Raw genomic sequence first — 27,778 nt, forward strand, 5'->3', positions numbered from 1 at the left:
AAATGATGACATGATGAAGTGTTTGGTTCATGGGGTAGATGTTAGGGGGCATTTGGCTGTGGAAAGAAGGGGATTTGGGTTGATTGGCTGAGGTGGTATTAAGCAGTTGGGGTAGTTTTACTTGAAGGCTATTAGGTTAACGGGGTATTTGTTGAGAGGGTTATATAGGGCAGTTGTAGCCTAGTGGTTAAGGTACTGGACTAGTAATCGAAAGGTTGCTGGTTCAAGCCCCACCACTGCCAGGTTGTCACTGTTGGGCCCTTGATAAAGGCCCTTAAGCTTCAATTGCTTAGCCAGTATACTGTCACAGTACTGTAAGTCGCTTTAGATAGAAAGTGGGAATAGTTAGCGAGTAGTATTTGTCTAGGGGGGGTTGTGTCGAGGGGTAATTTGCTGTGGGGTAGTTGAACCTGAGGGGGTATACTTAAAATCACACCGAACTACAAGAAAGTGAGGGTTAGCCACAAGCTAACGCGTTCAAGGATGGTGTTCATGGGAGTTGTAGTCCAGTCATACCGACTGGACTACAATCAGCGACAAACATATATTACGAAGAAGAAATTCAAAAATGGGAATTTAATCATGCTTTTATTCGGGTTTATAAGTATAAATCAATAGTAATGTATTTAAAAATATATATTTAAAAAATAGTTTTGCAACACACAACGATGGCGTAACATAGACGTCACCAGGGCGACCAGCCCATTCTAGTGTGCAGCAGTCCACGCTACGCTAAGCTATTGCTAATAACAAGTGTTTACATATAAATAAAGTTCTTTATACAGCAGGTAAAACATACAGTAGATGTTTGATATAATTTATTACGTTATTCAGTGACTGTATGGTGTTCTGCTGTGTATCTAGACGAGAATATAAAGACTAGAGAGAGAATGAGTGTAAGTGACAGTAGCAGCAGTGAGGATGAAAACGCAGACAGGATTAAAGCAGCAGTCTGGAGTTTCAGTGTCGGGTCACAGCACTCACATACAGGTGAGTTTAACTGATGCTGTGTATGATTCATGTACTGCAGGCTGGTCTGCAGTGTTACAATCCTGTCCAAACATTTGTTCACCATCTGGTCCAGTTACATGTTTTGTTTATTTTGTAAAACATGAAGGTGCACAAACTTTTGCACAAGATCGTTTCTCCAGGCCACCTAAGTAGGATAGTCCTCCCTGCTTAGTCTGGTTCTTCTTAAGGTTTACTTGACTTTCCGGGGACTTAACTCCTGAAACTCCCTTGTGTTATTTTTTTATTTATGCCTGAAGTGTAAATGTTTAAAGTAGAGGTAATTTTGTCATAGAATTTTATAGAATCTTTATGTCTTTACATTATAAACACTATGTTTATTTACATTCCTTAATTTATGCATTATTTCTTTTAGTTTCATCATATAGAACTGTCAATTGTTTATAATTTTGATGCCTTTTGAATGATTTGGGCACTTCAGACAGATTTGATCATTTAAAATAAATGTAGACTCATAAATATGTGGACACGATAGGATTTTGTTCAACTCATAAAAAGCTGAGTGAGTGAAAGTCTACGTTGGGCCTTATAGCTGCACCTCTGGTGTCCCCATGTGACCCATAATTCTCAATATTCGCTGTTATATGAAAAATACAATTAATTTTGTACCCAGCAGCGTTCAGATGATCACTAGAGATGTTTATTCACAGATGGAGCTGGAGGGACAAACGGCAAACACAGTAAAAGGTGAGAAAGTTCATTCATTTATTTTCATTAACCTCTTCATCCTGGTCAGGTCCACAGTGGGTGCATTGCCTCTTGTAAACACTAAGAACCATGCTGGAGTACTTGCTGGACCAGTCGATTAAGGCCAAAAGTATGTCGACACCCATCTCAAATACTGAGTTCAGTTGTTTCAGCTACATTCATTGCTAAAAGTTGTATACAATCATTGTGCATTGTGGCAACAGTTTGGGGAAGGCCCTGCGCATGAAGCCAGGCCTGTAAAGACATTGTCTGATGAGCGAAACTCCAGTGATCTACACAGAGCTCATACCTCAACACCACTGAACACTTTTTGGATGAATTGAAAGTTCACTTGCAAGCAAGGCCTTCTCGTCCAACATCAGTGCCCAGCCTTACAAATGCTATTTTAGCTAAATTGGCACAAATTCCCACAGATACCCTTCAAGAGCTTGTAGAACAATTTCACAAAGAAGTGGAGGCTGTTAGAGCCGCAAAGAGGACTAATTTTCCATGGTTTTGGAATTGGATGTTTGACAGTCTTATGCTCAGGTGTCCACATACTTCTGGCCACATAGTGAGTGTGTGTGTGTGTAAGCATGTGCAGGTAAAGAAGCTGCTTGACTCTTATGTTGATGTAAACAGAATAAAACCGGCCGAGCAGCAACACGAACTCGACACGACGCCAGAGTTCCGCTCCCACGTCGCCAAGAAGCTCGAGACCATGCTGGACAGGTGATGCACATACACACTTGCACACACACTTAATCACACACACAAAAAACACTCATACACACTTACACACACACATTCTCACACAAATGCATACTCATACATGCTTACTTATACACACATTCACTCAAATACACACACACTCATACACAACACACAAATACACACACACACATACAGTACATACAAAAATACAAACACATACATGCTTACTTATACACACATTCACTCAAATACACACACACTCATACACAACACACAAATACACACACACTCATACACAACACACAAATACACACACTTACACACATACACACAAAAATACACACACATACATGCTCACTTATACACACATTCACTCAAATACACACACACTCATACACAACACACAAATACACACACTTACACACATACATACAAAAATACACACACATACAGTGTATCACGAAAGTGAGTACACCCCTCACATTTCTGCAAATATTTCATTATATCTTTTCATGGGGCAACACTATAGACATGAAACTTGGATATAACTTAGAGTAGTCAGTGTACAACTTGTATAGCAGTGTAGATTTACTGTCTTCTGAAAATAACTCAACACACAGCCATTAATGTCTAAATGGCTGGCAACATAAGTGAGTACACCCCACAGTGAACATGTCCAAATTGTGCCCAAAGTGTCAATATTTTGTGTGACCACCATTATTATCACTGCCTTAACCCTCCTGGGCATGGAATTCACCAGAGCTGCACAGGTTGCTACTGGAATCCTCTTCCACTCCTCCGTGATGACATCACGGAGCTAGTGGATGTTAGACACCTTAAACTCCTCCACCTTATACTTGAGGATGCGCCACAGGTGCTCAATTGGGTTTAGTCCATCACCTTTACCTTCAGCTTCCTCAGCAAGGCAGTTGTCATCTTGGAGGTTGTGTTTGGGGTCGTTATCCTGTTGGAAAACTGCCATGAGGCCCTGTTTTTGAAGGAAGGGGATCATGCTCTGTTTCAGAATGTCACAGTACATGTTGGAATTCATGTTTCCCTCAATGAACTGCAGCTCCCCAGTGCCAGCAACACTCATGCAGCCCAAGACCATGATGCTACCACCACCATGCTAGACTGTAGGTAAGATACAGTTGTCTTGGTACTTCTCACCAGGGCGCCGCCACACATGCTGGACACCATCTGAGCCAAACAAGTTTATCTTGGTCTCGTCAGACCACAGGGCATTCCAGTAATCCATGTTCTTGGACTGCTTGTCTTCAGCAAACTGTTTGCTGGCTTTCTTGTGCGTCAGCTTCCTTCTGGGATGACGACCATGCAGACCGAGTTGATGCAGTGTGCGGCGTATGGTCTGAGCACTGACAGGTTGACCTCCCACGTCTTCAACCTCTGCAGCAATGCTGGCAGCACTCATGTGTCTATTTTTTAAAGCCAACCTCTGGATATGACGCCGAACACGTGGACTCAACTTCTTTGGTCGACCCTGGCGAAGCCTGTTCCGAGTGGAACCTGTCCTGGAAAACCGCTGTATGACCTTGGCCACCATGCTGTAGCTCAGTTTCAGGGTGTTAGCAATCTTCTTATAGCCCAGGCCATCTTTGTGGAGAGCAACAATTCTATTTCTCACATCCTCAGAGAGTTCTTTGCCATGAGGTGCCATGTTGAATATCCAGTGGCCAGTATGAGAGAATTGTACCCAAAACACCAAATTTAACAGCCCTGCTCCCCATTTACACCTGGGACCTTGACACATGACACCAGGGAGGGACAACGACACATTTGGGCACAATTTGGACATGTTCACTGTGGGGTGTACTCACTTATGTTGCCAGCTATTTAGACATTAATGGCTGTGTGTTGAGTTATTTTCAGAAGACAGTAAATCTACACTGCTATACAAGCTGTACACTGACTACTCCAAGTTATATCCAAGTTTCATGTCTATAGTGTTGTCCCATGAAAAGATATAATGAAATATTTGCAGAAATGTGAGGGGTGTACTCACTTTCGTGATACACTGTACATGCTTACTTATACACACATTCACACAAATACACACACACTCATACACAACACACAAATACACACACTTACACACATACACACAAAAATACACACACATACATGCTTACTTATACACACATTCACTCAAATACACACACACTCATACACAACACACAAATACACACACTTACACACATACACACAAAAATACACACACATACATGCTTACTTATACACACATTCACACAAATACACACACACTCATACACAACACACAAATACACACACTTACACACATACACACAAAAATACACACACATACATGCTTACTTATACACACATTCACACAAATACACACACACTCATACACAACACACAAATACACACACTTACACACATACACACAAAAATACACACACATACATGCTTACTTATACACACATTCACACAAATACACACACACTCATACACAACACACAAATACACACACTTACACACATACACACAAAAATACACACACATACATGCTTACTTATACACACATTCACACAAATACACACACACTCATACACAACACACAAATACACACACTTACACACATACACACAAAAATACACACACATACATGCTTACTTATACACACATTCACACAAATACACACACACTCATACACAACACACAAATACACACACTTACACACATACACACAAAAATACACACACATACACGCTTACTTATACACACATTCACTCAAATACACACACACTCATACACAACACACAAATACACACACTTACACACATACATACAAAAATACACACACATACATGCTTACTTATACACACATTCACTCAAATACACACACACTCATACACAACACACAAATACACACACTTACACACATACATACAAAAATACACACACATACAGTACATGCTTACTTATACACACATTCACACAAATACATACACAGTCATATGCAGCACACACACATACACATTCATACATTCACACATACACTCACACTTAATCACACACACATACACACACAAAAACACACGCTTACCTATACACACATTTACACAAATACACGCACACACACTCATACGCACACGTACACATACTCACTCACTTACACACACACTCACACACAGAACAATACACACTTATACACACATTCACATAAATACACACACTCATACGCAGCACACACATTAAATCATGCAAACACTCACACACACAAAATACACACACACATACACACTTACTTATACATTCACACGAATACACATACGCACACACATACACACTCAAACGCAACACACACAAATACATGCTCATACATTCACACAGATACACACACACTTAATCACGAACACATACTCACACACACTCATATCGCTTACTTTATACACACATTCACACAAATACACATACACACTCATACATTCATACAAATATACACACACTTAATCACACACTTACACATCCATACACTTACTTTATACACACATTCACACAAATACACATACACACTCATACATTCATACAAATATACACACACTTAATCACACACATCCATACACTTACTTATACACACATTCACACAAATACACACACTCATACGCAACACACACACTAAATCATGCAAACACACACACACACAAAATACACCCTCATACACGCTTACTTATACACAAATACATGCTCATACATTCACACAAATACACACACACACTTAATCACACACACATAATTACACACATAAAAATACACACACTTACTAATACACACATTCACACAAATACACATACACACTCATATGCAACACACATTCACACAAATACACACACACACACACACACACACTGAGTGTATCTGATTTTTTCTTTCCTTGCAGTCTGATTAATGTAGAAACCACCAAGACTTCAGATTCCAAACCTAATCAGGACGAAGCTACAGAGAAGAAAGATCAGGATCAGGATGATGGTAACCACACCTCACACCAACATCATCGTTCTTGTCATTTAGAGCCAGAATAAATACTGTGCTGTGTAAAAGTATTTGCCCCCGTGCTGATCGCCTCGTTTATTGTGTATTTGTCACAGGTTTCCGACTTTTTTCGACATCTCTTCCTGGAAACTGGCAGGAGGTGCCAGATCCGCCTCCGCCCCCCAAGCGCAGACCTGTGCCCAGCTCCAGGTAATGGTGCTAAATTAAAATAGAGTGACCTCTGTGTGATCCTTTCAGCTAGAACAACAGTAATTTAATCAGTAAAGAATCAGGCTTCAGATCAGGAATCAGAACTCCACCAGTCTCTCAGTTTCTGTCATGTCTGTTTTTCAGTGACAGCGACGACGAGATGAAAGAGAGACTCCGAGAGGCGGCCGTTTCTCTATCAGACCTCCTTCCTCCCTCCACCCTCCCCAAAAACCAGGAGGAACGGAGAATCAGTGCTGAGAAAGATCAAGAAAGCACCGTACCCAGGAAAAAGAAGAAGAAGAAGAAGAATCAGAAAGCTGTGATAGAACAGAGACCGGAGGAGGATTCAGGTAACGAACAGAGGACAGATGATGGACGGGGTGGAGAAGAAAAGCTGAAGAAGAAAAAGAAGAAGAAACAGAAAGAGAATTTTGTACAGACAGTCGATGAATCCAGCGCTCATGAACAGAGGACAGACAAGGAACCAAGCGGTGAGAATAATCTGGTAAAGAAAAAGAAGAAGAAGAAAAAGATCAGACTGGATGAAGCACTGGAGGACTGATTTTTTTTTAATGCGTTTCTGGTTTTGTTGGGCGTTCGATCTGCTTCCCTGTTTTTTTTAATAAATTTTGTTGTATAAAACAGCGGCCCCCAGCCTTTTTGCACCACAGACCGGTTTCATATTACATTTTCGGCATTTAGCAGACGCTCTTATCCAGAGTGACTTACAGAAGTGCTTCCATAGTAGACATTACATTACTCTAGTTTAAGTAAACAACAGTCCAAGAACACAAATCTGCTTAAAACCTGATTAACCAAAGTGGGGTTTTTTTTTCAAGAAATGAATAAGAGTGTTAGAAAGTATGTCAGCTTAAGTATTTAGTAAAAAGGTGATGAAGGTTTTTAATCGTTTTTTAAAGACAGCGAGAGACTCAGATGTTCGGACAGACAGAGGAAGTTTGTTCCACCATTTGGGTGCCAGTACAGAGAAGAGCCTTGATGCTCGTCTTCCTTGAGTCCTGGGTGGAGGATCAAGTCGCACGAGACTAGTGGCTCGGAGATGCGTGGTACAGAGCGGGGTTTTATTAGACCCTGAAGGTAGCTTGGTGCTGGTCCATTTTTGGCTTTGTAGGCTTTGTATCTACAGTGTATTAGATATGATTTCACAGACAGAGGCTCCAGCACCTTTTTAAACCATCAACATTTGATCAGAACCTACAGGTCTGAAGCAGCAGCACATCAGAGTCTCTCACTGATAGTTCATTTGCTTTTACTGGTCAGGGTCACACTTGCTACGGAGCACCAGCGCTCCCTGGACAGGCTGCTATTTGGTGCAGACAATCCACCTTTTGCATGTTTTGGGATCTAAGAGAAAACTAGATATCACGTACTGTGAGATATTTGCTCCTCGTGCTTCCTGTAGTTGGGTGGAATTGGGATTCTTACTGTAAAGGAATCGGACCGAGAGCACCAATCAAGCAGCCTCGGGATTGTTCATTTTTGGTTATCTGTACTGCACAGTGAAATTAAACATCAAGCGGGTGTAACAAAACATAAACAGAATCAGGATTATTTTTATACATGATTTAATTTTTTTGTTTCATTATTTATATTTTACATTAATTAGACTTCTTTGTACAACAGCCATCAGGACTGAACTGCTCAGTGTTAGAGTTGTATCAATGATCAGATCTACATTTATTAATTTCTAGTGAACAGTACATCATTTTCAGACTTTCATTTTTTTGGGAGGTGCCAGAGGTCCCAACCATAAGAACCAGCCAATCAGCGAGCAAGAAAAACTAAACAATGCACCTATCAGGCTGCACACAGAGCCTAAAAATCTTCCTGTCTGCTGAATACTGGCTAAATATGACCAGACTGTATGGTAAATGGTATGTGGTTTGAGACACAGCCTTCTATCTTACCAGCTGAAGCAGCGCCCTTGCCCTGCTCTGCTCCTTGTGCAGCCTGATACAGCCAATATCTAAATATTTTATACTGAACTATTACATGCACCCTGTAATAAACGTCATACTTTTAACTTTGTATTATTTTGTACAGCGAAGTAGTGACATGTGACCCTTCATGGTCTACTGATGGTGTAGCGTGCACCATCCTGTGATCATCCGATGCGTTTGTCCACTGTTGTCCAGTGTAAATTCTGTTTTTTATCAGGCAGCAGATAGCAAAGCTAAACGTTCATTAATGTTAAAGTCCACCAGTGGTTTTCTCCATACATGCTTTAGCAACAGTGACTAGGAGTTCCCCCCTATTACTGAGGCACTAATGGTATGTCCCATTATATCCAGTAGTGTTACTGAGCAGTAGAAACCATCTGTGTAGGAATGTAGGGGCCGATGTCTCCTGGTGATGAGACGAGCAGGTGAGAGGTGTGAGATTCGCTGGACTGGGATTGAGGATACAGGTCCAAACTACCCGAGGACCCTGAGGACCACAGAAAAGAGAGGGGGAAGAATGACATAATCATACAACATAGGCACACACTAGTCCCTTTTTCACATGCAGTATGGGGTCTGTGTTATGGTGTTGCAGTCCAGAGCCAAAATGCACATCAAAAGGTAATCTACAGGGTCAAGATTTATGACCACACTTCCAAAAAAGTCGGGACAGTAGATTAAATGCTACTAAACACAAAAAGCAGTGAGCAAGTGAGCAACGAAAGCATTTTGGAGCAACGTATTCTGCAATCTAGATTAGACCCTTTTTTTTCAGGGTCATCGCTGCGCCTTCTGGCAATTCAAAGCCATCTCAGAGCGTCTAGACGTCATGTTTTTTTGGCTAAAGTGAAAAAGGACCAATCAGATTGGGTTCTAATGCCAAAAGCACAAATAAATTGCATATATACACAAATGCTGAGACATCTAGATCTTTCAGAGATTGTCATTTAGACAATGCCAAGACGCGCGTTTCAGCACGTTATAACAGCATTGATTCATAATAAGAGAGTGCAAGTGCTTGACTGCCCTGTCTGCAGTCCAGACCTGTCTCTTATTGAAAACATGTGCTAGCCAGCAGAGGTCGTAATTGCTGCAGTTATGAGGAATCCCTCCATCATTGTCCGTGTAGACGCCCAGTCAGCCATTAGCACAGCTGAAATTCAAACCCTTGAGCTTGAAATGTCAGCACTGGTGGGCTAGTGTTTTTTACGGCTGCACCACACGTGCATCCTGGATTTTTAAACAGTTGTGTTAGTATAGACGTTAGTAAAGACCTGGCGCTGGAGAGCAGGACTGTAGGTGGATCGATTCCTCCTGGATGGGTGGATCAGTGTGTTCCTCAGGATCTGAGCTCAGAATCTAAAACACAATACAAGAACAGTGATGATCATTTATTCATTCATGGTGGAGCTCATGGGAACATACCGCTGGAATAAATCCAGGTAAGGGCACCAGTCTCCTTGATGAGAACCTGGATGAAACCCATACAGACGTGATGCCAGACTTCTCACAGAAAGTGACTGGAGACCAGAACCCAGATGCTGCTGATATACCAGTTCGGACTCACATGTCGGACCGTGGTGAGATTAGCTAGCGTTCCTATGCTGTTGCTGTCGGTGATGACCATGGCCTGAGACAGGAGACTGGAGGATGGGTACGAGGTCAGGTCTGTTGTTCTGCTGTACACTGAAACACACACACACACACACACAGTGAGCAAATGTACACAGTTACAGGGTCACATCCATCCAAGCAGTGGTATCCAAACTGAGGAGTACTGGGCAACACTTACTGTGGCAGGGCAGCTGTGCCATCGTTGCCATGAAGGAACTGGGACCCATGTGACCCGGCAGCTGCTGTGTGATTGTTTGCTGATTGGGGGCATGGAGCTGTTGCTGGAAGGTGATTGGCTGGAGCGTGGTAAATCCGCCCCCAACGTTGTTGATAAGGGGAACCGTCTGTGGCTGAGCGGATGTAAGACCTACAGAACAAAGATACTACTCATTATCTAAAATATGTGAACATGTCTAGAGTCCAAATGCCTGTCCTTGCTTTAGTGGTTCTAGCCTTCAGATTGGACCTCAGTCCAGTAAAAATGTAACCCCAAACAGAAATAATGCCACATAAAAGTAGAAAGAAAAGTAGAAACAAAAAACAAGCTTTTTCTCCAACAATCACAAAAGACCCATGATATCCTGGTTACTTAAGCAATGCACATTGTTATATAAACAAATGTGGAATTAATAAGTACACAGTGTGGTACCTATGAGTACAGATGAGTCTCCCAGACTCATGACGCTGGGTAATGAGGCCATGATGAGACCCTGAGGTGATCCAGAGTGTGGGTAGGATACGCCATGCAGAGAGGTGAGGGTGCTGACTGGGGGAAGAGAACCTCCTCCTGGTACCTAAAACATATATAAAGAAAGAAGCTTGTGTGATGCCACCATATAAAACGTTGCTATACGTTGAGTGTTGCTATTCAAAGCAGAAAACCCAAAATCCAGATGCACCTTAAAGGTGGATCAGGCTTTAGCGACAAGGAACCAATTCGTGAGCTGTCTCAGAGCTGAGATTCAAACACGAGAGCTCCAGATCTCAGCACTGTTGGGCTAGCGTGTTTTACCCACTGCGCTACCCGACCACCCTGCTATCCCACTACAGTCCTTCTGAATCAAAATACTGTACAATGTGAAGTCTCTTCACTCAGTGATGCGCTGAATCTCACCGTCCTGTGCTGATGTGTTTCCAGCAGCGTGTGGCTCGGCTCCAGTTGGATCGGAACCGGTCCTAAGTGACCGCCGTCGACCCTGTCTCCATTTCCACCAGCTCGAACTAACCCTACACCCTCGCACACTAAAGACGAAGTGAACTTTAAAGCTGAAACACAGAAAAAAGAAGTAAATATCGTCCATAAGGACTGATCAGACATGGAATGCTGAAAGAACGTTCTTTTTTCTGACCACAGATAAATAACCTCCAATTGTAGTGAAGTAAACTCCTATATTCTTTAATAACTCTGATAAAGGGGCACAACTTAGATCCTTTCCCCCTTTGACCTTCCCAATTTGGATATTCCAAATTTCCATGTCAATTCTGGTGGCCTGTACTTGCCAAGAAGGTCCACACTTGCCTCCTTTGACATGTCATGCTCGTGGCCGCATCTTTACACCAACCAGCAGTGAATTAGCCACATTACTGTTCTTCCTTGGTTAACCATCCTGCAAACCAAGAGTTTATTTTTAAATCCTGCAGGTACAGGGCTACACCTGGCACTAAAGTGGCGAGGTGCGACCCACCCTGTTACACAGACACAGTTATGGATACTTGAGCATGCAGCCAGGCTGTTGGCATCAGCCAAGTTCTCTTGGGTTTAGTGGGCTTGGGTGGGTTAGCGTATTAAACTGCTGTACCACCTGAGCAACCCGAAAAGACCCATTACTCCTATACATGTAAGCATGTGTGCGGCCCATGAGCCGGGCTTTTGGCTAATGTCACAGGCGTTACCTTGTGTGGACGTAGGTGGGAGGATCTGCTCCATGCTGGAGGCTGACTGGCTGCTAAAGGGTGGGTCGAGTGCCAGTTTGTGTCGAAAAGCTTCTTCTTTACGCCGATTAGCGAACCAGTTATACACACGAACCTCTGTTACCAGGTTAGAACCCAAACCTGCCAGCTGAGACGGAGACACTCCTCTCTGCAAACACTCAGCTCTGTAAGGAACACACACCAGGGGGTTACAAAAACATTCGTATTTTTAACATCAGCAGAACCGCTGCAGGTATTAATACTGACCGGTTACACTCCTCCACCAGCCCCTCTCTCTCCTCCTTGCTTGGGTTCTTCTGACGTTCATAAGCCTGGAACAGGATCTGCTGTGACGCTGGACCCCATTTGAACCGATTTCTCCTCCCCTTTCTGATCTCCTCACCCGGTTCCTCGCCGAGAACCAACCCACGGCTGGCATTGGTGAACTCTGCAGTAATAAAGTTCTGTAAGTTATCACATCATCATCACATGAAAATCTTCTTCCCCTTGAAGCTTCTTTGAGCTTCTAAAAAGGTGGAAATCAGACGGCACTAAATCCGGACTATAAGCGTCTCTCAGTCTCTCAGACAAGTTCCATAAAGACAGGAATGACCGGTCCAAAAAGTTTGGGGAATTTGAAATCCACTGGAATTCTGGATGAATTGAAATGCTAATTATATTCTTACAAATCCTTTTTTGATTGATTGGTCACAAAAATCCCACAGTCACACTCCAAAATATTGTGGAAATCCTGGTCAGAAGAGTAGAGGCTGTTGTAGCTGCAAATCTATAACCCAACTTAATATAAAATCGGAATCAGATTTCCAACAAGGTCATAGACAGGTGTCCACATACTTTTGGCCATATAAGAAAACAGAACAACGTTACTCACGCTGGCTGATCTCGTCCTGTTTTTTGATATACCAGCTGTAGAGGGCGGCACGTTTTTGGTTCTTCATGGGCGTGCCCTTATTCAGGTGCTGAGACAGGTGAGACTGATTGAGGCCGGTCGACTCCACCACCTCCCGCTGAGGAAGATTATGCTGCTGCATGTAGGTCTTAACCACCTTCGCTACACGCCACGGGTCCACTCTGTCACACACACACACACATTAAAACCGTGTTTGCAACCAAATTTTATTATTAATTTTTAAATGATCATTTTGATAGTAAATTAATTGATAGTGGGTTATTCCTGGGATTCGGTGCCTTTTGGACCTTAAAACCTTTTGAAAATGAAACCCTGTTTTTATTTGTTTTTCATGTTTTATTAAAAAAAGGACGTGTTATACTTTTCCAAACTAATATTGGTCAAGCTAAATTACACATGCACCTCACATACACTGTGACGTCCAGCCTGTTACGTATTAGGTCGTAACAGGGTGGACCATAACAGGGTGGACATTCTGACATAAAATTAGCCATTAGATAGCGAGTGAGCAAAACCATGCTAGCATAAAAGTAAATTCAGACGAAGAATTCTCTGCTTTTTAGTGTGATAATTTTTTAAATGATCATATCGTTTAGCTTTTTCTCATATATCCCATAACAGGGTGGACATGTTATGGTTGACCATATAAGACTTTTAGGATAAAATGTGGAAAAAACAACATTAAAATAAGCCGCTCATCTTCCACAGTTGTTTTCTCTCCAAAAAGATCATGTGAGCTCCAGGAAATGATGTCAGTATGTAAAACAGCTCTTCATTTTAAGAGACAGTAGTAAGAAATAAGAGGGTGGAACAGAAACCTGAGGGACGTGTGAAAAACCCTCATAATCAGCAATAAAATCAAACTCATAAAGAAAAAAAATCCAGGGTTTAGAGGGACTTAATCAAAGCTTTTAAACAGTATTAAAAGACTGAGATATTTTCATGATTAAACCTAATATATCATCACTAAATCAGAACGTACAGCACTGGGGATCGTTTTATCTAACAGATAAAAACAGTATGTATACAGTCATTTTATTTTTGGGGGGGGGGGGGTAGAAAACACTGTCTTTAGTATTTGAAAGTGTTCATTATTTCAGTAAGATGTTTAGAAATTGTATTGTTTAAAATTTACTTAATAAATACTACTGGGGACACAAAAAGGGCACTGAATTGTAGGAATGACCTAAATATGATAAAATACCATATTTAGACACGTGAATGTGTTTGGTGCAGGTTCAACTGAGCTGTTTCTCCCCCATTAAAAAAAAAGGTCAATCAACAGAAGCTCAGAGTGGAACAGATGAAGGGAGCTGTAATGTTGACGGTTTGAGATAAGGAAAGAACGCTGGGGTCAAAGTCCACCTACACTAGCAATAACAACTGTGGACAACATACACACACTATGTACACAACATGTACACAACATTCACACATTATGCATACATCATGCACACATACCATCCATACACCATACACACTATGCACACAACATTTACACATTATGCACACACTATACACACACACCATGCATTATACACCATATTATGCACACATCATGACCAATGGTAGATTAGTGAATGAGATACTAGACTAGTACTTAAAAGGTCTCTGGTACAAGCCCACCACTGCCAAATTGCCATTGTTGGGGCCTTGAGCGAGGAGGCTCTTATCCCTCAATTTCTTGCACTCTATTCAGTCACGACTGTACGTCAATCTGCATTTTAGGAATTTAGTAAATGCTTTTATTCAAAGCGACTTCCTTGGCCAACGTGGTAGTGGTGGTTAAACCAGCAATTATCTGACTTACAGCGCACAAATGTAAAAGAACAAAGATGTAAAAGTTTAAAGATCTGTGTGATCCAAAAACACAAAACACCTAAAGTACGGATCTAAGCACAACCGTACACTATCTGTACTGTATCGCTAGTGTACACACACACACACAGAGCGCTCTGTTAATTTTAACCAGTGTAGTTGATTTATTAAAGAGAATAATGAGCGGTGGGTAATTAGTAACTAGAAAAGGTGGAACCTCCACTTTATATTCCTCCATCACCGAGCGACAGGAGACAGAGGGACACGGCCGGGACGGAGGAAGGGATGAAGGACAGGGGGATGTGATCCACGGTAAGGACAGAACAGGTAAGAACAGGGGCCTGTTTTTTTGTTGTTCTGCTGATACACACTTGCAGAGGGTGCAGGATTGAGTTTCATATCAGGGGTGAAATGATTCAATAACGGCGATACTGGGTTCTGTGGAGAACATGTACACTGATCTGTCGCTCTGAACTTTTAAATGGAGTCTTAATATTTTTACACTACACTGATACACTCGTTCCTGCAATTCACGTTGAATTTAAACCTTCATCTTGTTTACATGATGTCGTACCGGCATGGTGGATGGCGTTTCTATCTCTGTAAAGCTCTGCTGGATTGCTAGCTGTGTAAAGCTACTTTAAATCACACAGAACTGCAGGTACACCAGGTACGTTTATCATCTCAGTTCTCCTAGCTGTGACATCGACTTTCAGCAAACATTTTGAAACATATTGAGATATTTAAAGTACCTGGTGCTTATCAGTCTTGGAGGAAGCACCATTTTGTACAAGTGAGCTCAAAGAAGGAGATTCAGCCACAATCATTGCTGAATGGTGTGTTAATAATACCAAATAACTTTATGGTAACAATTTGGGGAAGGCCCTTTCCTTGTAAAGGGTTGACAGCCCTCACCTTAACCCTACTGAACACATTTAGAATGAATTAGAACCTCCACTGCAAGGCAGGCAACTTACAAATGCTGTGTTGACTGAATGGGATCATAGATCCACTTTAAAGTCAAGGGACGGCTCCATGTTGACTCCCATGGTTCTGAGATGGGATGTCAAGCCTGCTGTCCACATACTTTTGGCCTCAGAGTGCATATAAATGGAATCGGTTGTGTTGATTGTGCAGTATGTATATAAACTCACTGCAGCAGTTGTTCCACCTCGGCTCTCTGTCGCGCCGCCTCCTCCGGCGGGAGTTGCTCTATCTCTCTGAATATTGGTGGAGGGGAGTCACTCTCTCCATCCTCTGAACTCTCTCCATCCGTCCGATCGGCCGCTTCCAAGCGATCCGATTCCGTTCCAGCCCCATTTTCAACGGTTCCCGTTCCAGCTCGGCTCCTCTCCCTCTCGAGCTCGCTGACGGCCTGGATGAGAACGTCTCGGGTCAGACCAGAACTGAGCAGAGAGTAGAGCAACTGCTGCTGCAGAGCTGAGAGCCTTTGGACTGGACCTTCCATCCTTCCATCTTCTCCTCCTTCCATCACTGATCTGATTCCTGAAAACACACACACACACACATGTCCATGTTTAGGTTCTGGAAATACACAAGCAGCATCCCAACCTCACAAACTGGCACACGCTCTGCATGAGGTGTATTTACTGGTAAGGACGGCTTTGGAAAAGGCATTTCGCTTCTGGAGAACCTGGGGGTGTGTTCCCAGTTCCTCAGAGGAAAGCAGGTTTGCCAGGCAGAAAAGCTGGTGAAATTAACACTTACAAGGTACACGTGATTGTCAATCAAGAAAGACTGACAGATCAATCATCTGCGCCTCCATGCCCCCTCTGCCAGTCAAAATAGCAACACAGAAAGACACGACTTTTAAACATGACTCAATACTGAATTCATTTAGCAGATGAGCCACGTTACAATTACTAATTCTTGCACTGAGAAATGTGCTTTTTGTGCTGTATGACGATTCTCTCGTGAAGTTTGGAACACAGTGGTGAGCCAAGACCCATCGTTGCTTGTAAAGATTGTTTTATACCGAATTATGATTCCAAAACCAACTTCACCTGCTCATTGTGAAACTTTCAAAACACTGTAACTTTTCAATGTCATTTTGCTCCTGTCCCAACTTTTTTTGGAGTGTGTTGCAGGCATCGAATTCTTAATGTGTTTCTGTTAACAAATTACAATGCAGTTGATCAGTGAAAACATTGAAAATCTTTCCTACGTTTGTCCTTTAAATACAGATTCAAGAGAACGTAAACACAATTATATGGACGGACGAACGCACACACACACACACACACACACACACACACACAGACATATTCACCTCTGTCCCTCTGTACACTTTATTTATCCCTTTAACAGCTTCCAGCGAGGACTCGTCCACTTCTCTCGTCCACTTTTTCTAGTCCCTGGTCGAGTCTCGTGTCTCTGTTTCTACCTGCCGTTGTTTTGCTTTCGGAGGTGAATTTTCTGCCTTTGCTTTCTCCTCCTCCCTCTCTCTGTCTCTCTCTCGCTCTCTGGTTGTCTCAGGCTGAACTTTGTCCCCTTCTCCCTCCATTTCTGGATCAGGCCAGAGTGCAGAGTCTAACTACGACCCTTTAAGTGGAAATAAGTACGTCACACACACACACACACACGGAGACATACACACACACACTGCATTTACACAGATCACTGTGTTTAATTTTATTTTATTCACCTGTTAGCACTGTGTGTTGCTTAAACACCTGAAAATGGAGTGTCCACATATTTTTTGCTATTTAGAGTTTAGTTTGCTGATTGATGTTGATTTATGGGCTGTTCCTTCTGACTTTGTTCAATCACTAAAATGAAATGTTGTAGTTATTGCTAAGCAAAATAATTAATATTGTTTTTTGTCATAAATGTTTATTTCGACTCAAAATTGAGGCTCATTTTCCTTACTTCCTTACTTCTGTTTTTGGAGTTTGTCAAAGACGTTACATTCAATTTATTTTAAGTTAAAATATGTAAACTGATCCTGTGAGACCATGACAAGCAGAGATGGGCAGCATGGTGGCACAGCCTGTAGAGGGACCCGGGTTTGATCCTGGCTGCTGGTCTCAGTCTTTGCGCACCAGCGTTTATGTGCACGTTTCATTGATCTGTGTGTAAAACAAACAACAAACTTGCATCATCTGGGGCTTTGCGTCTCTCTTTTGCGCACTATTTAGTGCAGGTGATAACTTAGTGATTAAGGTTTTGGACTAGTAAACAAAAGGTCATTGGTTCAAGCCTCAATATTGTTGTGCTTTTAAGCAAGACTCTTAACCTCCAGCTGCTTGGATTGCGCTCAGTTACACTTGTAAATCACTTTGGATAAAAGCATCTGTTAAATGCTGTTGGGCACTCGGGTGGTGCAGCGGTAAATTACACTTCGAATCCCCTGTGCTGCTATCGGCAGGTTGGGCATCTTGGTCAGGATGGGTTGTGGCCGAGGTCACGAAACTCCAGTGGCCTGCACTGACCTCAACCCTACTAAACAACTTGGGCAAAAGAAAATCTATGACCAACAAAATGAGATTTATTAAATATTCATCCTCCACCACACTAGTGAACAATAAACACACATTTAATTTGAGAAAAAAAAAAGATTTAATATATAACTTTGTATTTATATACATTATGTACAAAATAACACCCATATAAATTAAATAAGTTCAAATCACTAGCTGAAGTGCGTATTGATCTTCATGGAACAGTGGCTCTGGCCTATACGACACATTGCAATATTGAGATCAATACTGTTATTAGAAGCACTGTGTTCACTGTGTTCTGTTTCACGGAGGCAGTCAAAACAGGGCAGCATTTTTTATTCATGATGACGTTTGTCCCATTTGATAGTGTTCCCAGTCTGACCTCTGGTCACGTCTGTTCTTTTCTGAGGAGTTCCATGAAAGTTATCCATATGAGAGTGTGATGAACGGTGTGTGGAGCAGTCGTACCCCGTGCCTCTCACACCGCTGGGTGTTCATATCAGGCGTGCTGCAGAGTAAGGCCAAGCCCAGCTCTTCAGGAGTCTGCAGGGGGCGCTCTGCCCCTCTGTCTCTGCCCTGTGTCACCGCTGGTCGAGTTTCTGAAACCCAGGGGCTGTTCAGTCCTCCACCACGGCGAATCTCCATCAGACTTGCACCTCCACGCCTCCCTCTGAGAGCCTGAAGTGCCTGGAAGAAGAACAGCAGATCCACCCTCAGCTCCACCACGCCCTCCTTAGACCAAGCACTGTACCTGCACAATGAGAAAAAGAGAGAAATTATAATATACTTACATTTAAATGATATATGTAGACAACTCCACAGACAAAATCTGTTTACTGAGGAGGACACCAAATGTGCTACCAAAAGTACTGTTGTTTTGGATGTTTAAAATAGGCTACAAGTTAAAAGGTTGAACCAGTAATACCAAGAAGAACTTATATTTAACTGTAACTTTTTTGTCTGACCTTGTAGGAAGGTGGCGTTTGTGGAGCCAGGGCAGCAGTGGTGAGATATTGAGCTGCTGAGGGTTGGAGAGGTGCAGATGAACCTCAGCTCTGAGCACTGGCGCCGATAAAACATCTTCGCTCAACAGAAACTCAATGATGGAGCCTTGAAAAAAAAAACAAAGACAAGCAAGGGTGAGAAGACAAACTTTTGAAGATGTGAAGACATATTTGGTAAAATACTGACTGTGAACAACAGTTATGTTGGAGCTTAATCTGATGGATTTATTTTACATGAAAAATCAAGAAAACATGCAAGGGATTGGACACACTGGTCAAATTCCATAATACTGTATGTTCTTGTCAGTGTCAGCATCTACATATAATCATGAAGCAAATGATGAGCATCCTCAGGCTCCTACAGCATGATCAACTATTAATCAAAATACCACAGTTTTCACAAATGTTGTTTGACTATAAAACATTTAAAAAGACACTATTAGCACTTTATTATCAATTATGTTCGACCTCTTTCTGAGTTAACTACTAATATCAGCTAAAGTTGTTGGTCTGGCCCTGATTTCCTATGCGTGTTTTGGTAAACTGTTTAGAAAACAACATAAAAGATGCATTTCAGATAACAACCTTGTTCTGTTTGAGATCAGTTTGTGATTATTTATTCATGTAACTACTGTAAAGCTAACTGTGTGTCATTAGTTATTTTTATTATTGTTTTGTTGTTGTTGTTTAGCCTGTTAGCTTCATGCTACAAGTGGTGAGAAGAACTGGCTGCAGGTACAGGCAAAAATAAACATATTTATTAAATGCCTAGAATCTATGTTTATACTACGTGTATTTCGTGTTTATAGATGTTGTTTTACAAAGATAATCTTGTACATTAAATGTAATTAATCGTAAGAATAGAATATTTTCCTCTGGTAACTGATCCCCCCTGTGGGAGACTGAAATGGTTTCGCCTGCCTTGCGCGGCACATTCAATATACTGTATATAAACAGCGGTAGCTAACAGGCTACAGTGGAAGAGGAGAATCATTAATAATAGAAATAATTGACAAAATTATATATTATATATATATTTATATGTAAGTTCACATGCTGATATTTGCTTCAAATTGGACTGGAGGGTAAAATCTATCTTTAACTGATGGATTCGATTAAAACGCGTCGAGTAGGCTGTGTGTTATCTAACTAACTTAGCCACTGACAGGGCATAACAATAGTTTTTCATAGTTTAGCCTTTTAATCAGATAAAACTGCAGAAATGTATTATAATAGCTGCTAATAACGGTTTACATTTGTAATTTTTCCCCCTGGGAAGCTCGTGTGATCATAACCGGAGATCTAACTTCAAATCTCCTCATCGTAGATGCTGCTAAAACAACTAATCTGTTCATTTTTGCAATTATTTTAATACATTTCATCTTTATCGACCGCTTTATCCTGGTTAGGGTCGCGGCAGATCCTGTTCCACCAGGAAGCAATGGTGGCAAGACAGGAATACCCTGGACCAGGCTCCAACCCAGAGCTGGTCTGTGTATACGCCCGGCTGGACAATAGCACAGCTGAGAATCACCGAAATGTATTAGAAATGGAATCTGCCTCTTAAATCATGTATGTTGTGCATTCTGCATTACTACTTTATTTGTTAATGGCAGGTTAAAGGTGTGAAAATCCACAGCGGACAGCTCCTGTAAGCAACCCGACCCGTCACACACCGTGACAGGGCTGCTGACCTCCACTCTCCCCGGCCCAGATGATACTGGAGCTGCGAACTTACCTTAACCCACTAGGTTGTTTAATTCAGGTTGAATGGGAAAGAAAAAAAAGATAAAACCATAACACGTGCTTATGAAAGACAAACAATTGCCAATCCAGACGCACGGTACCGTGTTTCTTACCTCCAGTGGAGCGACCCTGTATCCCCTTCACCCCGGCGCAGTGGTGTCCCATCTGACAGCAACGATAAACGCGCCGGACGAACTGGAACAACGGCTGCTCCGGGAAAACCAGTTTGTTTGGACCATCCTTGGAGATGGGTAATACTTTCAGCCGGTAGATGTGAGTCCAGTCTCTGGGCGGCGAGATAAGCTCGGACCAGGGGGCGGTGAGAAGAGCGCATTGTCCGGCTTCTGATGACTCTAAAGCGGCCGGAATACGGGCGAGCACCGGGCTGCAGCAAACCTCCACGGAAAAGCTCCACAATGCGAGCAGCATTAATGTTGGAGATCTCATGGTGTATAAAATACTAAACTTGGGTTTAAAGTCCGTGAATAAATCCGAAATATCCGTGATTTTAGGCTCCTTCTAACGCACCCGTCCACATTCAGGAGTTAATGTAAACTAAAGTCAGTGCACTGACTCACTGGCGTCATCAGCTTATTTACATATCAATTACTTAATTGTTTTAATTTGCATATCAAAACAGGTGATCTGAATCTGATCATTAGTAAAATGCGCTTTTTAATAATACTACTGATTATACTGTTATATATTAATGATATCAATAATTACATGTTGAAAAGCATTGAGCACAACACTGATCTCTGTTGGTCCCGTTTGATTCTGGAAATGTTGGGAGTCAAATTCAAGTCTGATTCAAGCTGTCGGTACATAATCGAGTCTTTTTTCTTTTCTTTTTTTTTAATGGAAGAATCGATTCAAACAAACAGAGTCACTGTCAGTGTTGGGCAGTAATTGACTGGACACTTTCTGCCCAGACTGGCAATTGTATGAGATGCAAGGATTCAGTTTACTTGTCTGTTCATCTGTGCAATATTCAGTATTCATATGTGCAATAATAATAATGCAAGCATGTGTAAATAACTTTTTAACTTCTATTTGCAAATTTTTCTTCTTTTTTCTTTGTTTTAAGCTAGTAGAGTGTTTATTCTTTCTACATAAATGGGTGCTGCTGTAAGAACTGCAATTTCCCTCTGGGATCAATAAAGTATTCTGATTCTGATATTCGGGCGGCACGGTGGCTAAGTGGGCGGCACTGTCGCCTCACAGCAAGAATGTCCTGGGTTCGATCCCCAGGTTGGGACGGTCCGGGTCCTTTCTGTGTGGAGTTTGCATGTTCTCCCCGTGTCTGCGTGGGTTTACTCCGGGTGCTCCGGTTTCCTCCCACAGTCCAAAGACGTGCAAGTGAGGTGAATTGGAGACACTAAATTGTCCATGACTGTGTTTGATATAACCTTGTAAACTGATGAATCTTGTGTAATGAGTAACTATCGTTCCTGTCATGAATGTAACCAAAGTGTAAAACATGACGTTAAAATCCTAATAAACAGACAAACTTGTCTATTCATTTAATTTCAATATCGGATTGATCCTGGTCAGGACCTGGTTGCTCAAAAACGCTGGACCATGGACATGATGCAAATACATTACAATTACTGAACACATACTCGGAGCAGCCAATTCAACTTCTGCATCTTCTTGGGAAGTGAGAGGAAATACCCAGATGATACCCACATGGACAGTTGGTGAAACAATAAACTTCAAGGTTCCACCCACGCTGACAGTGTGGTTAAATACCCAGTTACTCAGTGACCATGTTGATGTGTGGTACCAGGCAGCATGGAGAACCTGGAAGAGACCCACACAAAGACTATGATAAGCATGGCAGTTCCTCACAGACAATGACCAAAAGCAAGGATCAAACTCAGGTCCCCGGGACCCATGTTGCTGTTCGGCACCCACACTTACTGCGCCACAGTGATACATTAATGATAAATGTAATTCTTAAATAACAACCATAAAGGTCAATACAGATGTTACAGGTATCACTGTCCCCATCCCTAAACCCCAAATATAATTGGTCATTCACATTTTTAAAAGTTCGTTTTAGAAGTGACGGCTTGAGAAGAACTTAAAATCCAACACAATGACAATTTAGTCACAGTACTGAGAACAATTTAATTTCTGCCCCCAACAAATAATCTGTGGGGTTTGTTGAGGCTCTTAGGCAACCGTTTACACCCCCGTGGAGGATTTAAATGATCCTGCATAATAAGGCCCTTCAGTTTACGGCTTAATGTTAATGCTATTTACAACCCCCCTAATGAGCTCTAATTACACTGCATGTCCCCCATCAGCAACACAACCCTCATTTACAAATGAAATGACGCATGCTGTGAGAGCATAAAACTTTCTTTTTCTAAAAGCACACAATCAATAGCAGGCAGAGCTAGTTGTGGGTATTTTGACCCTTTTGAGAATGGGGCCCCTTCAACTGGGTTTATCCCCTCACCCAGTACAATCACAGGTCAAACACATTCAGGAAGAGGTTTTCTTTTTTAATGATTATGTTCTAAACAAGACAACAGCAGTTCAATGCAGCGGTTCTTAACCCTGGGGTCAAAATCCTTTGTGAGGTACTCTGAGATGCAGATGGGTTCAAAGGAGATTGATTACTATAAAGTGCTAAGCATTTAAATATACATTTAAATATAGCATTTAAATATAATGATTTTAAAAATCATTATTAAACAATAATTCGTTTAGGATGCCATCATGTTATCAGCTTAGCTCAAATGCAAAACCCTGATTTTGTTACAGCAGTTTAAGTATATGAGTTCTACATGATCTTCCAGCAAAGAGGAAAAGCCACAAGAACCTCAGCTAACTCCGCTGGCTAAGCTTCATCTTTGGCCTGGAACCTAATTTTTTTTTTTTTTAAACAATCAGGATGGGTTTGGTTTAAATGATTGATTTATCTCTGAGTATAAAGTGAAAGTCTTATAGCTGTAGTATTTTACCATGCTTTGTGGTAACTGCAGAAATGCCTGCATTGTGTATAAACAAAGTCTATAAATACATTGTTTGACAAGTTTGTAATAAGCCTGGACCCTAATCCAGCTAATCAGCTTTGAGATGAATTAAGGTCGTTCTTGCAACAGGCCTTTTGGTCCAAAATCTGTGCCTGACCTCACAATTGATCTCTTGACCTGGACTAGGCACAAAATCCCAGACAAATACCAAAAGTTTATGGAAACACTCCTTGAAAGAGTGGAGGTTATTACAGCTGCAAAGAAGTGACGACTCTTCTGTATTAACACCAGTGGTTTTGGAATGGGATGTCCATTTACTTTTTGCCATAAAGAGTGTATTTTTGCATTACTCTTAAAACTGCTTACTTCACAGCATTAGAACAATGGGATGATAAAGAAGAAAAGGCACATGGTGGGTTCCTTACATACTCGGATCACTTTTATGGCTTAATAGAGGGGCTGGCCATAGTGACACAGCACTAAATGAGGCATAGAGATGGGGGATTTGGCCAAACAGTCAAGCCATTGGTAGGAGTGCTGGTCCCAAGCCCTGATTAAAATAGAAGGGTTGCATCATGAAGGGCATCTTGTTTAAAAACTGTGCCAAGTCTGATATGTGGACCAGATTCACTATAGAGACCCAACGATGTTGATTATTTCTGTATGAAGATTTGCACCACGTTGTATTGTCTGGTTATCATGCTGTAGTATTTGTTCTACCTGTTCCCTCTACTGATGTCAAATGTATACCTGTGCTTAGCTTCTACACAATGGTTCAGGGCTACCAACAGAAGGAACCAAGAACATTTTAAGGTTCTCCAACATAAGCTTTATCTTAATGTATTACGTGGCCCATAAATAAAACCCTCAGTACCTCACACCCAGTCATGTTGGGAGAAACAGTGCTCCCGTAACCTCTGAACAGCTACACACAACAATAAAACAAAGAAGCTTTATTCTTCCCCCCATTGTCAACGGGTGTCCTAAAATAAATGGTACACGTCCAACTTAATGCACAGTGTTTTGGAATGGGATATCCAACAAGCTCATGGTTACAAATATTCCTGAATGATGCCAAAAAAATGCAGAAACAACAAACAATAAAGATGGGTCAGCAGTACTTTATACCAGACTGTAACAATTACATTTATTTATTATAAACATATCATATATAATCTTTTCAAAACACACTTCAAAACTGCTCAGTAGGAAATGCACCCCCCATCCAAGCCCCCACCCCCCAACACACATACCATCAACACCAATCTCACAACCAGACGCACCAAAAAAGTCCATCTGCCCTCAACTCCTGTAGTAATGATGCTAGTTATAATTAATGACCTGGTACAGTTACAATACAGCAGCCAGTAATATCGCTCTGTTCTGTCAGCTAATCAATAATCAGATCCACCATCACGTGTGTGTGTGTGTGTGTGGCACTGGATTAGCTGTGGGCCGCTAGAATCATCACCACGTTTCACCTAGCTAGCTACCACACAGCTGGTTAGATCAGATCAGATCAGATCAGAGCAGGTTGACTCCGTGTTTGAGTAAACGATGACGAGCTTTACTGGGCAGAGAGAAGGCGCTGTCTTGGGCGTTCGGTACCCCAGAATTCCTTGAGTTCAGACCCTGCTGGAGGAAGAAGGTCTCCTGTGCTGTGGTGCGTGTAGCGTATACGGCACAGCCAGCATTCCTGCAAATCACACACACACACACACACACACACACACACACACGAATACAAAACGATGTTATATCAAGGTGGAGCTGATGGTAATTTTACCAAATGAATAATCCCATACACACCTGATTATGGCCTCCTGCAGAGAGTCTGTAAGTGCAAATTGTGAGTGCAGCAGAGCCGTGGATTTCACAAACTGTCGATCCTGGGGTACAGCAGAGCGATTACATACATTCGCTACAACACACACACACACACACACACAATTAATGGCTAGAATCAAGAGGGTGGGTAGAGCTGCATATATCTCACATGTACCTGACAAAAATCCTTCATCCTTAAGTAAGATCAAAGCTACGGAGAGGGAATAAAGAGTGTGTGTGTGGGTGAGTGGATACAAATGAGTGTGTGAGGAAATGAGTGGGTGAGGAAGTGTGTAAGTGAGTGGGTGATGGATACAGGACCAGTACAGGATGGATTCCTGACTTTTAGTTGACAGAAGTGAAGTGTGTTCACATTTTTTTTTGGAGTTGCTCTATTAAGGACTCACTGATGAGAGTCTTCTGGATGCAGTCATAGTGGGCGAAGGTGTACGGCCCCTGAGGGCCCACAGTCAAAGGAGGAATCGTCCTCAGGTGAGCTTCTAGTCCGTTTAGAGACGCCAGACTGCTGTGGTACTGCACACACACACACACATCAGATTTAGGAACATGACTATAGGAATACACATTAACTTAAACACATGGGTATCAGTAAGGTCCAGTTCAGACACTAATCTTGGGCAATAAGGCCAGACTCACAGTCAGAATTCCAATTCATTCCAAATGTTTTCATAAAGTCTGATTCCTGTCGCAGTTCTCTTGCCATTTATACAACCTCACACTGGTTGAGGAGAACTGAGACCATCACATGCCCCCTGAACTTTGCAAATACCCCACCACTAGTGCAGTAACCAGCCAGCAGAGGTCGCAATTTTACAGCAACTGTATCAGCCAACTGCGCTTGTTTGGACACCCAGCCATGATATCCTAATGGGCACAAATTCCAACAGACACACTGCAAAATCATATGCCTGAAGGGGGATTTAGGATATTCCGCTGGCTTGTTTATTGGTAAGGTGGGGGTTGGGTCCAAACCCAAATTCACACCCATGCTTAAGACTGGTCCCTTAAGACTACATGGCTGCTATTCAATGGGGTTTATATATTAGTTTGGGACAGAGCCGCAAAGGGAAAAGGAACACAGCCACACACACACACACACACACACACACACACTTCTCACCACATCCTCTTGGGCACTGGGGTGTGTGCTGAAGTCCTGCTCTACCAGCAGGGCCAGTACGAGCCCTCTGACCCGGTGCTGATACAGTAAAATGGGCTCCAGAGCTGCATCACGCTCCGAATCCATCCTCACACCATCCATGCCACGCGTCCTCTCTCTGCCCTCGTCTTCTGCCCCCTCTCCAGACCCGTCGCTCCTCTCCCTCTCGTTGTCCTTCCTGTGGGCGAGGTCATTTTGGTATCCATCAGTAACATCATTCTGCGCCCGCTCACGATCCTCATCTGTACCTCCTAACCCCTCATACAGAAGCATCCCGGAGGTCAAGCTGTGACGGTCATGTGACTCGTTGGAGTCTCTTTCTGTAGAGTCGGAATGATTTGGCGTGCTCGCTAACGACAGGCACGGGCTGAAACACGCTTCGTCCGACAAGGAGGAGCCAGGTGAGGACCGCTGGGTCTGACTGGACAGAGGTGGGGAGTGGGCGCGGTCGAGATCATCAGCGGCTGGCAGGTCGGACAGTGTGCGAGAAAGGAGGCGGGGCTTCGGTGGACTCTCGGCAGGAGATTGAGAACTGTGAATGGAAATCCAGAATAAAAAAATCTAGATAAAAATAGAAGTTCGATTAACAATCAATTTTAAGAACTCTGGTACATGATGATGTAATAAAAGAGACTGTGGAATCAGACTGTGGAATCAGAATCAAATAGAGGGATCAGACAGTAG

The 27,778-nt window shown here is 42.3% G+C and overlaps 4 protein-coding genes across 4 annotated transcripts in view; 1 reads left to right on the forward strand and 3 right to left on the reverse strand.

Annotated features, from left to right (window-relative positions):
* Positions 1-699: 699 nt before the first annotated feature.
* c7h12orf43 (chromosome 7 C12orf43 homolog) lies at positions 700-7,299 on the forward strand. The gene is made up of 7 exons (XM_062999422.1): positions 700-788; positions 865-990; positions 1,680-1,716; positions 2,359-2,448; positions 6,353-6,441; positions 6,561-6,654; positions 6,799-7,299. Exons 2-7 carry the CDS (start codon positions 891-893, stop codon positions 7,214-7,216), a joined length of 828 nt encoding a protein of 275 aa, XP_062855492.1. The 5' UTR covers positions 700-788; positions 865-890; the 3' UTR covers positions 7,217-7,299.
* Positions 7,300-8,223: 924 nt separating this feature from the next.
* Positions 8,224-17,405, reverse strand: hnf1a (HNF1 homeobox a). Its single transcript, XM_062999421.1, has 11 exons — positions 17,180-17,405; positions 16,044-16,395; positions 13,033-13,232; positions 12,408-12,588; positions 12,123-12,325; positions 11,344-11,495; positions 10,879-11,023; positions 10,408-10,596; positions 10,183-10,301; positions 9,890-9,974; positions 8,224-9,102 (listed from the first exon to the last, which is right to left on the reverse strand). The coding sequence occupies exons 2-11, from the start codon at positions 16,379-16,381 to the stop codon at positions 8,972-8,974; spliced, it is 1,743 nt and encodes a 580-aa protein (XP_062855491.1). The 5' UTR covers positions 16,382-16,395; positions 17,180-17,405; the 3' UTR covers positions 8,224-8,971.
* Positions 17,406-18,516: 1,111 nt separating this feature from the next.
* si:ch211-170d8.2 (uncharacterized protein LOC571755 homolog) lies at positions 18,517-21,547 on the reverse strand. The gene is made up of 3 exons (XM_062998197.1): positions 21,214-21,547; positions 19,316-19,460; positions 18,517-19,101 (listed from the first exon to the last, which is right to left on the reverse strand). Exons 1-3 carry the CDS (start codon positions 21,545-21,547, stop codon positions 18,774-18,776), a joined length of 807 nt encoding a protein of 268 aa, XP_062854267.1. The 3' UTR covers positions 18,517-18,773.
* A 3,655-nt stretch (positions 21,548-25,202) lies between these two features.
* hps4 (HPS4 biogenesis of lysosomal organelles complex 3 subunit 2) overlaps positions 25,203-27,778 on the reverse strand; it is a 9,290-nt gene continuing 6,714 nt past the window's right edge. Inside the window, exons 10-13 of the mRNA XM_062998701.1 lie at positions 27,056-27,626; positions 26,322-26,448; positions 25,897-26,008; positions 25,203-25,783 (exon numbers count right to left, since the gene is read on the reverse strand). Coding sequence (XP_062854771.1) covers positions 25,612-25,783; positions 25,897-26,008; positions 26,322-26,448; positions 27,056-27,626 — 982 coding nt within the window. The 3' untranslated portion in view covers positions 25,203-25,611. The remainder of the gene's footprint in view (positions 25,784-25,896; positions 26,009-26,321; positions 26,449-27,055; positions 27,627-27,778) is intronic.

Source organism: Trichomycterus rosablanca, chromosome 7 (assembly GCF_030014385.1).
Source record: "Trichomycterus rosablanca isolate fTriRos1 chromosome 7, fTriRos1.hap1, whole genome shotgun sequence".
Taxonomy (NCBI): domain Eukaryota; kingdom Metazoa; phylum Chordata; class Actinopteri; order Siluriformes; family Trichomycteridae; genus Trichomycterus; species Trichomycterus rosablanca.